The sequence below is a fragment of the Hakea prostrata genome, chromosome 7 (assembly GCF_041222555.1).
Source record: "Hakea prostrata isolate BN-2017 chromosome 7, UWA_Hpros_2, whole genome shotgun sequence".
Lineage (NCBI taxonomy): Eukaryota > Viridiplantae > Streptophyta > Magnoliopsida > Proteales > Proteaceae > Hakea > Hakea prostrata.
In genome coordinates, this window is record NC_142606.1 from 40,326,893 (window position 1) to 40,338,866 (window position 11,974).

Sequence of the window (11,974 nt, forward strand, 5' to 3'; positions counted from 1 at the left end):
TGCTCAATTAAATGTTTCTCTTTAGTAGTGATGCTAATAGCAGTTCTCGTAACCCTTCCCCACCCCCCCCAAAAAAAGACAAAGAGAAAGGAGTAGCTCTCTAATTAAGCAAGTGCAACCAAATCAGATCCTTCTTTATTGTTCTGCAGAGTTCTCCAGCAAGCTTCCTTGTCAAACCAAGTCCTATTCTGGACCACTCTGATCTCTCTTTTGTGTTTCACTGTTATTATACTGTTGCTTAATTCCACATAATATTCTGCAGGTTTTATCTAAGTTTAGTATCATACGAATTCTCTTCCATCCATTCTCTCCAGAGAACTTCAGACTAAGGTTTGAAATATTGGTATCGAGCATCGTGTCGATCCTGTGTTTTTAAGAGACGTGTCATATCATACCGTATCAGAGTATGTATTGAATGGGGCAAAAAACGCATGGAAATGATAAAAAAAAAATACACATTTGGAACAAAAAACAACATATAACAAGTATCATGCAAAAACACCAAGATGAAGATTAACGTATAACCAAACTAGTTCATTAAATTGATATTGTTATAAAAGAGGACATTTCTTACATGCTGTGATAGTTTATAGCCTACAAAAGGGGAAATAAGCGCGCGCGCTGTAGTTCACGGTTGACTTTGTAATGTAAACTAACTAATAGGCAGCATTTATTCAAACAAAGGGAACCATAAATCCTTGGGTAAGTAGTACAGCACGAATTGTACTATTATGTAGCTGTACAACAGAATGTCGTTGGATCATATAAGAACATCGTGCAGATGCTCAGGTGCCATAGGCTGGCTGGTAAAATAACCGGGAAGTAGAATGCCTCTAGTGACTTCAACCTCTACCGTCACTGGCTTTTCTTTCTCTCTCTTAGGCCTTGTGACAGTCTGTCTTCATTACGTTATGCAAGGCGACAGAAAAGAAGGATTGACAACGTCTGCCTAGCAGCTTAGTCACAAGCTCCAATCATGCATAAGATGATATTCTGGAGCTCCTTAATTAGTTTTGTAGTCTAAAATTGTGAAACCAAGATTAAATGCAACATTTAGACTCTTGGTTGCGAGCTTTTCTTCATTTCCCGATGAGCACAGGAGTTGCAATGAATATGTGAGTAAAAATGGTTTTAGATAGAATGAATCAATAGTATTGACATGTATTGAGTTATACTAAGCATGTATAGGACGGTACTTATCAATACATATAATGCAGAAACTGAACCCCATATAGAAAGTATCAATGTTATCAAGATGCATCAGTCATATCGTACCACATCAGCCCGTATCATATCATATCAGCAGATACCTTAAAACCTGCTTCAGACAATCACTTCTCTCTAACCCATGATGGGTAAACCTTCAACTTTTAATCTGTTGTTAGATTTCCTTCCCTCTACGCTGAATCCAAGTTTGGTGTTTATCCGACAAGCCACTTGTGAGCTCATTTTAGTTTGAACTTATAGTTTGTATTTTCTGCCCTTGCTTGTTCTCCCACCATCATCTTGCATTGACATTTTTGACCATGGTCATCCCCATCAGGGAATCTATTCTATACTAGTTTCACCTCCGTCAAATGTAGGACTCTGGTTCAGTATTATTCTGGTTTAGATAGCATCTGTTATTTCAGGCAAGCATACCTCATCACTGCAGTTCTTGTTTCCAGAACCATATAAGTATATTGCCACTCCATGTTAAGAATGCCATATGTCATAGAAAAAGAGTAAGAAAAGGAATACATGAGAGAAAACTGAAGAATGCCTACCTGTCCAATCATAATCCTGCTTGTCGAAACATCAACCAAACAGACACCAATAACTATTCCCTCTTTGTTCCCCAAAGTTTGGCTTTCAGTCACTGCCATCAGGTAAGAAGCATCAGGGCTGTTTGAGAGCATCTCTCCTTCAGTCAGTGTTCCTTTTGTAACCACAGCACAAATTTCACGTTTCACAACCTTTAAAGACGACAGAACATTAACTTTCTCACAAGCAAGATATTTCAACACTAGGTCATGAATCAACTATAAAAATAAATTGAGCCCCTACAGTTGCAGTAGAAAAAATGCTCACAAAGAAACAACTCAACTCAACCAGGCCCAACTAAATGGTTTGGCTGAACTGATTTTTCATTCAACTTTCTTATGGTCATATTGCACATGATGAAGACACATATAAATGAAATATGAGTATCAAGACAAACAGCATTGAGATGGATGAATAACAAAAACCAAAAAGATTAAATAAGAAATGAACAAATTTGAAGTAACTTAGGAGTGATACTAATAGGTGATTGAGGAAAAAGCTACTTAGGGGCTTTGGGCCTACACATGCCATTGAATCTACTGGTAAGGAGCAGCAGAACTGTGCAGGTGATCCTAATTATCCAATTATGGACACTTTCTGCACAACCAAGACATATACAACAGGCATGGCCAGTGCACTAGGTTCCAGGCACTGTAGGGTGTCCGGAGGGTCCTCTATACATTAGCCTCACCCACTTTGCCAAAAGGCTGTCTTCTGGCTACTGGATCACAATGAACCTCAATTACCGTTGCACAAAGGTCCATTCACGACCAAAACATGATCCAGATTAAACATTTTCTAAATGATGGATAATGGTGACCTTAGAATAATGTATCACCTCATATAGTGATCCAACATTCTTTACATCATGAATAACCGTGACCTTCAGATAATGTATCAACTGATATAGTGATTTTTTTTTTTTTTTTTTTGGGGGGGGGGGGGGTAACAGACCTTTTAATTGGACACCGTAGATATACCTGCATGGCCGACTTATGTTTTGGAGAAAGGTCAGTGCATGGAAGCATCTATAGATTCCTTACGATAAAATATGAAGAAAAGAAAACCCCATGAACTGACCTTATCTTTAGAACCCTTTTCCTTGCGACGGAGTTCCAGCTGTTCAGGCGTTTCGGTTTGCTCTATGACAAGAACTCGATAACCCTGCTCTGTCAAAACAGCTCAAGTAAAAGCACTCCCCCAGTAGTACAATTTAGTCCACAAAGTTGTCCCATCAAATTGAAAAGCAATGCTAGGTCTCCAGGAAAATTCTTAATAAGAATGTGTCCATAGGAAAATAATAGAACAAAATGCAAAAGTAGGAAAGCTATCCACACAAACCTTTCTAGCCAATTTCTCCAGATTCATTCCGAAGTTTTTTTCTGGAAATCCGCAATGGGGTTGCTCTCCCTGGAAACGTAATTCAAAAGATAATCAGGAAGGAGGAATACAAGCATGTGAAACAAGCAAAAGGTCAAACTTTAGTTAAATTAACATACTTTAGATGCTATAGCAGTTGAGTTGGGTATTTAGATTATTTTAATTCTGTGTTATTTTGGTAGGAAGTTGGGTAAGTTGGTAGAAACTAGGACCTAGGAAATGATTTTACTACACTCTCTGTGTTCATTTATAAATATAAGTAACTTCTACGTAAAGGAAGATTGGAAGAAATTGAGTTTATTTGTTTAGTTGAATCCTGTAAGGCCAGAGAACAGGCAGTTGACAGTGGAGTCCCCTCACCCCCCCCCCCCCCCCCCCCCCCCAAAAAAAAAATTCCCCTTCCTGTGCAATTCTAACTCACGTTGCACTCTCTTCCCCTTTTCCTTGCTTTAATCCCTCTTCTGATTCTCTGTTCTTTATACTACATTTTCTTTCTATTACCATTCTTTTTATTTCCTGCAACTTGCAACTGCTGCACTTGAAAAACTTGATTTCCAGCACACTATCACTGGTTACTACAGTTCAATAGCTTGGCAGCAGTCCTTTTTCAATAGGCATCCTAAACCCCACAATCTGGTCCACCTGAGTTAGTTTCAGAATTGGTTTTCTAATCTCCAAAGATTTGTTTCTAAGTATCATTCCTTGAGTTTTAGAGTCCATCAGATCAGCAATCTAATACAGAAATCTCACAACGTTCAAATGATCAGATGAGGAGAAATCTTTCAGTTTTTTTTAAATCAACTCACAGTACTTACTCACTGCAGGTTAAGGACTTGAAAGGTTGAAGACAACCTCAAATCATAGGTTGTTTTCTAAGCACTATTTCTTCTTTTCTCCACCAAGTTACCAACCCCTCCTACTTTTACCCCTCTTCATTCCTGTTCAATAATTACAAATCTCACTCATATCCTTGTTCTACTAACCCACAAAGTGGTCTGTTGTAATTCCTGGTTAGTTACCAGATTGCTCCTTATATCGGGCAACATTTCTTAGGGTGGGACCAGAGCATAGTTATCACGGTCTCTTGGCAACCAAAGGCATTGGAGGGGCCTGGATGCAAGGTAAACACCAAAAAGGCGCCAAAGGTGACTAAGGAACTCTTATTCCTAAGCAGCACATCAATACCATGTCCTGTGCCAACTTTATTCAATTATCACAGTGATCTAGATAAGATACTTAGAAGTTTTATTTCAAAAGAAATAACCCTTGGGTTGGGTTACATGTATTTTGGGCTTTTGATCCATGGGTTTAATTAACTAGTATAATAAACAAGAAGGAAAAAGGGACTTACTTCATTAGTTTAGTTAAGTGTCCTGTTTGAGTAAATATCCTTTATTATTACACTTTCCTAGTCAATATAGGTTACCTTATTAGTTAAGGGTAAGGTTAGGCCTTCCTTTTAGTATCTCAAGTGTATTCTTGAGTCTTCCATACAACCTTGTAAGGTAGGCCAGTATTGTACACGAACTGATTAATGAAACATTGGCTTCAGTCTTTGAGAAAATTCTGAGATAGGATGTCATAGGGACCCAGGGTGAGATGCCTGGGCTTGGATGGCCAACTGCACCTTCCTCCCTGACGTAACCAAGGTCAGCAGGACAAAGATAGCCCGAAATTTGGGCCCAAAACAGCCGTCTGGCATGCAGTAGCAAGGGCACCAAATGACCCAAGGGATATTTTGGTCATTTTCACACCCCCTCCTTGGGGTCTCATGGGTCCAATTAGTTCCCTTGTGGTGTCAAGAGCCAAAACCTATTTCAAACTTTTAAGATGATTTCGTCATGGTCAAGTTAATAAAGAGTTTTTGTTTATGTCGGAGACCTAGTTAGAATCAATTTTATAGTAGATTCCTTCTACTTTGGATTACTTTGCGGGTCCTTAAAAGGACCATTTTTCCAAGTTGTTAGTTAGTTGTTGATTAATTGCTGAGTTGTGAAGGGATTTCCAATCCAAATTGGTTTCCTAAATTAGAATCCAAGTTTGTTAGTTAGAATCCAAGTCCAAGTGTCTTCCTTCTATGTAAGAGGCTATATAAAAGCCCCCATACCTTGTATGAAAATTAGACAGGATTAATAAAATTTGAGCATTAAAGGAATTGGAGTAGTGGGTTCCAAGAGGGATCCCCACAGCTGAGGGTGTTAAAGCTTCTTCTTCTTGTAGCAGCAACCTTGTGAGAGCACCCACAGCAAACTCAGAGTGAACCAGTCCACTCCATCAAAAAGTAAGTGAAAACCCAGGCCCTTCCCTATTCTCATTCCCTCCCCTAACCCTTGTGCAACCACCCCCAAGAAAGAAAGATCATGAAAGCCAAGAAAGCCTCCATACCATTCCCAGACCAACCGCAAGCTTCCCTATCCTTTTCCCCTTAACCACATGATGTAAACCCAGTTTTAGGGTTAGGATTTTGTGGAATTTTCCCTAAAACTAAGGGCTGCCCAGAATCTTCCAGCAAAGAAAACTAATATTCTAAAAGGTTTAGGTTAGGGTGAAAGGGGAGAGGGTTTTAGGACTTGAAACCTTGCTGTAATGTTGATTCCAGATCTGAATTTTAAGTTTGAAAATTAGGGTTTAGGGTTTCAGGTGGATGGGGGAAAGGGACTGTTAAGTTTTGTACTTTCAGACTTATTCCTAAAGGATTTAGAGTGTTGGTGAGGGTTTAGATTGATTAGAGTTAGTTCTAGATGTTGAAAATGAATTGCAGAAATTTAGGGAAGAAGATGAATTGCAGGAATTTTTCAGACCTAGGGAAATATGGTTTATTTAGGGAACTAACAGTAGGACTATGGCCTAGGGGTTGGCACGATCCTATAGGGAGAAGGTCAAGGGGCTGAGGAATTGGAAATTGCAGGGAGTGGGGGTTTAGTGCTGCCGTGGGGAAGCTTGCAGATGCTAGGGGAAGTGGGGATTAGACTGGGGAGGGTTGTAGGGGTGAGGGGTGAGGGGCAGGGGCAGGGGCTAAGAGGTGTTGCAGGGGGGTGCGGGGGCTGCTCCTCTGTTGTGGCAGCAAGGGGGAGAGGGGATCCTTGTGTGGGTACAGAAGGGGGGGAAAGTGGCTGGGTGTTTACTTACTTGGTGAGAGCTGCTGTGATAGTGTAATAGCTGCTGGAACTTAAGAATGCTTGCTGATTGTAGGCATGGTAGAAGATCTCGATCTCGAGCGAGATCTCGACCATCTCGGCAAGATCTCGGTTGAGATATGCCATTTTTTGGGTGTCAACTCGGTAGCCCATCTCGGTGGATTTTACGGTCCCAGTTGGGCTAAGACTCGTTATTTACCCTATTTAAGACCTTTTGAACACACTAGTGGCCTTGGATTTGTGATAAAACAGCCCTAAGTATGATTTCTAAATCTACCCATAATGTGAAACCGAAATGCTATAGAATTAGAGAATGCAAGGTCATATAACATGTAATATAAAACCATTAAGGCATATAAATAAGAAGGCAAGTGTATCAAATACAGCAAATAACTTAAATGTCATCAAGATTCCATCCATATGAGTATTACAATCTTGACTTTCGAGAATAGAATGATAAAATTATACAACTGTTAGAAGTTCTATATAAGTCATCAACGCATAAGTTCATAAAACAAGTAGAGAATGATTGAGCTTCCTTTGATGTTGTAGACATGCTAAAAGTAGTTGCAAGTAAAAATTTGGCTAAAATCCCAAAAAAGGACAAAAATTGAGAGTTCCAGCGAGATACGGCGAGATCTGGGGCGAGATATAGCGAGATATGGTGAGATCTCGAGCAAGATATCCCATTTCGTAGATCTCGATCTCTATCAGATCTCGGTTTATGAAAAAACTGAGATATCTCGCGAGATCTCCCACCATGATTGTAGGGGATGAATGCTTCAAAATCTGCCATTCACCCGCCCGAAGAGAACCACGACCCAATGTCTTGCAAATACTTTAATTTTATTCGATCAGACTTGAAGATCTACAAAGATAGAATAGGCTATTTATAGCCTACTAAAAGAACTAGAGTTTAAGTGGCATTCCTTTATAGATTAGGACCCCACCACATAATCTTGAACCTAGAAATAGAATCTAAATATCTAAAACGCACATGCTGAAAATGAAAGATTAGATAAAACTCTAAGGAAGTTCACTTGAAAAAGAACTCCTTAGGATACTCAACTACTAACTACTAACTCAAGTTAAGAAGCATTAACCAGATTGAACTCTAGGACTAAATCTGGAATTGATTCCAGCAATAAAATAGGGCTGAAAATGCCCAAAATACCCCCTCCTAGGGGTTCGGCCAGCCTATGGAGGTTTCTAAAAGCTATCAAGTGGGTGCCACTTAGGGTTTCGGCCAGGGGTAAGACTCGTGGTCACATCACCACAAACCTCTCAAGCTCTTCCCGTTCAGGTTTTGTTAAAATCCTAACTTTTCCCAACCCTTTTCCTAAATTGTTAAAACCCTAATCTATCCCATGTATCTAACTAAAGCCTTGGTCTCCCATCTCATTCATCTTGGGTTTTGTTAAAACCCTAATTCTACCTAACCCTTCCATAACCAAGATACGATTTTCTCCGAGCCATCCAAATTTTTATTAACCTAAACTTTCCCCATTTTCTTCCTAAACCCTTCCCATCTTGGCTATAACTAAAACCCTAATCCCAAATTCCCAATCTTATCCCCACATTCAAGGTACTAAAATTCCCAAAGTCCATCCCATAACCTAGTTTTCTTCGTTCCATTCCCCCATGGGTTACCAAAATTTGAAATAAAACTTCAAAATGATATGTATTTGATAGCTGATTCAATTTAAGAGGATCCCAAAGAATGGCCCAGAACCTGGGTTACATAGATTCAGTCAAATTGAGTTCAAGGGTGCTAAACTTTTTTGGGATTCCTTCTCAACAGATTATCTATTGATTTCTTAGAGATTCTACGTCACATCTCCAGTAACCAAATCAACATCAGTTCTCAAGACAGAAGTAAAGATCCCTTTTGAGATCCCACTGTTTCTTTGAGAATCCCATATGTTACCTTTGGTAATCCCTTTGGTTTTCTGTTCAATATTGCCTGGGATGACTATTCTGGTTCTAGACCTACATTAGGTGGGTTTTTTTTTTTTTTTTTTTTGGGGGGGGGGGGGGGGGGGGGGGGCTGAAAACATTAGATGGTTTTAAATTACATACAATTCATTCCAAACCCCTACTTCCAATCATTAACCAGAATTTGTTTCTAAAGGGAGGGAAAGAAGTACAACATGAAAGTGATAGAGCCAAACAGAAAGAGCTGGGGGAGTCTTTGGAGTCATATTTCATATGGAAGCAAATAAAACAAATACATTTGTAAATAGAAAAGCATCTATAAATAGCTAATTACCAGACATTACTGTCATCTCCAAGAGATCATTGGGGAAAACCATCAGAAACAAATAAGACATGTCATCATGCTCATGTGTACCTTCATGTACTGCAAATCAAGTTCTTTTGCTCCTATATGTGCATCCATTTCAAACAATTCATAAAATTTGCCCATCTGGTCCAAAATGATGAAAAGTTAAGAGATAACTGCCATTTTAATAGAATTTATGTTAAGACTAAACAACATATCCAATTCAAGCTACATGAAGGCTTGAAGCACAGCAATACCTTGAAAAAAAGAACTTTGTCCATATGCATTGACTTGAACTCCCACCATTGCCTCTACAAGTTAAACGGTAAATTAAAATAGAAAGCAAAAATCCCGCCATCCCCTCACCCTCCTCCCCCACTAGAAGAAAAAAATTTAAAAAGAACCACAAAAAATCTATGGAAATCAATTACCTGTCCACCTGATAAACCTTTCAAGAAATCAGGAGGCAAGTAAAGAGTCCTTGGATCATAATTTACATCCCCCGGAAGTCTCCTTTTAGCATCTCGGCGTCCTCTGCAGACAGGTAGCAAATGATATAACTGCTACTGATGGCCCTCAAGCTACCGCAATACCAAAGCAACCTAGGGCTAAATTGATAGACTAGTAATGATGTCTAACTACCATTTCAAAACCTTCATAAAAATGAGAATACGAAAACATTAAATATCAAAAAGGGGGGAAAAGATAAGGAATCTAAGAGCCTTAGAACATGGAAGGGGCGCAGGAAGGATAGTTAAGATAAATAAAACTTACTTCCCTAGGAAGTGAAATTTTTCTGCCTCCCTTGCACCAAATCGATCTGCAACGTCACCTATTAACTTGTTGTCAATGATATCAGGCATGTGTTCCCCTGCAGTAAAACATTTAAAAATCAGTCACAGAGAAAGACGATTACATGGACCAATGATGGATGCCGAGTGCACACATTCCATCAATGCCAAAAGGATGGATACATTTACATATTAAGTGGACCAATAACGGAGGGCAAGTGCACCCATTCTATCAATGTCAAAAGGGCTCTCCAAAACATGAAGGCAGGTATTTTCATTATGCTATGTGTAAAACTCTGTGCATCGCAAACAAAAGTGAACCACATTTTATGATCCTTAACACCATACATTTTTTGATCTTTTGCTTTGTAGGATGGCAAGTACAAAAAAACAACAGCATAGAGATTAAATTTTGTTACTTGGATGACCAAATTAATTGGATGCATTAATTCAAGTAGAGATATCTGAATAGGAATTCAGTGACTTCTCAGCTCAAGGTATAAAAGATATGCACTAATTTTTAAGCTAAAATTTTCTAATATCTCTTCATAATTTAATTTTGTTTTCTCAATAGTAGGAGCAGCTTTCTCCCAGCTAAGCTGGGATACCAAATCTACTTCTCTAGTCTGATATTGTACAAGAATCTCTATATCATCTTCAGAGAATGAACTGTTCGGGACTCCTTAAGAGTTTTCTCCTCACCATAGAAGTTAAGGAGGTGCAACATGAGACAATCAAGTTAACACATACAAGTGGGAAGCAACTGGCCTTAATCATGGTTTTTGATTATATAGCACCAGTCATTGAAACACAACTGGGTTAAAACACCGAACCAGGAGAAAGATGGCACATGCAACAAGCCCACTAAACTGTCATCATAGACCATAAGCAATGAAACGACATGTACTGCCCATGAACAAATTTAGGGGTATGAAAGCTAAAATTATTCATATCAGAACTTATGTCAATATTGTTTTGAATAGACCTAAAGCAAACCCTTATTTACAGTTACATCAACTCCAAGATGGTCTAACTTAATCCCAATAATCCTAACCAAATCAAACCCACTTACGATTCACAGGCTCCGCTAATTTAGTTCCCTTGTCGTCCAAAGAATGTTTTGATGCACTATTCTGTACATTCCCACCACCCTTAATCTTCTTACCAGAACCCAACTTTTCCGGTTTAAGCATTTTTCTCTTTGTTGACCCCAAAGTCCTGCTGTGTGATACTATCAAGCTCTTTACTTCTCCATCTTCTTCTTCTTCTTCAACAAAATCCATCTCTTCTGAATCATCTTCAACCATCTCCTTCCCTGCATTCTTCCCCCAATCTTCATCGGTAGAATCCTCCCCTACGCTTATCCGTTCCGAATTCTCCTCCGCATCCAATACTACATTTTCTGGAACTGAGTTTCGGCGCAACCGGCGAAAGCTTCTTGGCACTTCCTCTACCCACTCAATCTTTTCTTTCTGAAGATCCAATTCCTCCTCCTCAGCATCTTCATACTGAACCAAATGTTTACAAGATAGCATATCGAATGACTTAACACAACCTTCATACCAGCACTTGTCCAATGGCCAATAAACCTTGAGTTTCTTTCCGACAACCTCATCACCATACAATCTTTTCCCGGAATCAGGCGTCGTCACCACCTCTGGCGGAGGCATAGGAGGGGAAAGATTAGTAGAAGGACCAATGATTAAAAGGGGTTTCTTCTCCTTCGTCTGTGGAGTAGTGGTAGGAGAAGGGCTAGGTTTAGGGTTAGCAGGGTCAGGCTTAGGGTTTTGCTTAGATATAGCAGGAGAGGTCGAAGAAGGAGAAGTGGAGGTCTTGGTGGGGGAGAAGAAATTGGTGATTTGGCGTTGTTGATTAACCAGAGGAGATCGGCCATTGCTGAGGCGACGTGAAGGAGCCATTCAGATGACAGTAAGCAGAGAGGAGCTTTTTTCTGGTGTAAGTGGAACTGTGGAAGCTGAGATGAGAAAAGTCGCTTCAGAAGATCGAAGCAGTAGCCTTGCGAGTTGTGGCGAACGAAATGAGAATATAAGATTTGACTGGTGGCGGGAAATTGAGACGGAAATACAAGGAAATGTGGAAAGCCTTTCAGTTGCTCAGGTATGGCGGGAACTTGGGAGCGTACTACGCACCCTCACTTTTTCTGGTCAGTCACAGAAGCGCTGGTCCCTATGGCCACCGAAGGACCGAGTTGAACTTAACATAACTTCCGAGTTGGTCTGAACTAGAAGAAACCGGTTTGTTTTCAAAACCGGGAAGAATTTTCTTCCCCATTTCTGCACAGAACCTCGTTTAGTTTCTCTGCTATGATATGACGGAATTTTTTTCTTTTAAATTTGAGATATGCCTAAACTAATTTATATGCGCCTTCACTACATCAACGTGCATGTTTAGCATTGCTTGCTGCTATATTTGATTTCTTCAATGAATTAACAATAAAGTTAATATTCTTGTCTGCCATTAACGTTCACCCTAAACAGCTTTGGAGTTGGTGAAACCCAGCTGCTAATATGGGTATTGGTTCTAGGAAGCATCTTTTAATTCTCTTTAGTCCTTATTTCGAA

General features: G+C 39.6%; 1 protein-coding gene across 1 annotated transcript in view; it reads right to left on the reverse strand.

Moving 5' to 3' along the window:
* MSH6 (MUTS homolog 6) overlaps positions 1 to 11,713 on the reverse strand; it is a 29,642-nt gene extending 17,929 nt beyond the window's left edge. Inside the window, exons 1-8 of the mRNA XM_089161647.1 lie at positions 10,465 to 11,713; positions 9,376 to 9,472; positions 9,033 to 9,135; positions 8,859 to 8,912; positions 8,671 to 8,745; positions 3,145 to 3,213; positions 2,884 to 2,967; positions 1,767 to 1,955 (exon numbers count right to left, since the gene is read on the reverse strand). Coding sequence (XP_089017773.1) covers positions 1,767 to 1,955; positions 2,884 to 2,967; positions 3,145 to 3,213; positions 8,671 to 8,745; positions 8,859 to 8,912; positions 9,033 to 9,135; positions 9,376 to 9,472; positions 10,465 to 11,311 — 1,518 coding nt within the window. The 5' untranslated portion in view covers positions 11,312 to 11,713. The remainder of the gene's footprint in view (positions 1 to 1,766; positions 1,956 to 2,883; positions 2,968 to 3,144; positions 3,214 to 8,670; positions 8,746 to 8,858; positions 8,913 to 9,032; positions 9,136 to 9,375; positions 9,473 to 10,464) is intronic.
* Between the last annotated feature and the right edge of the window lie 261 nt (positions 11,714 to 11,974).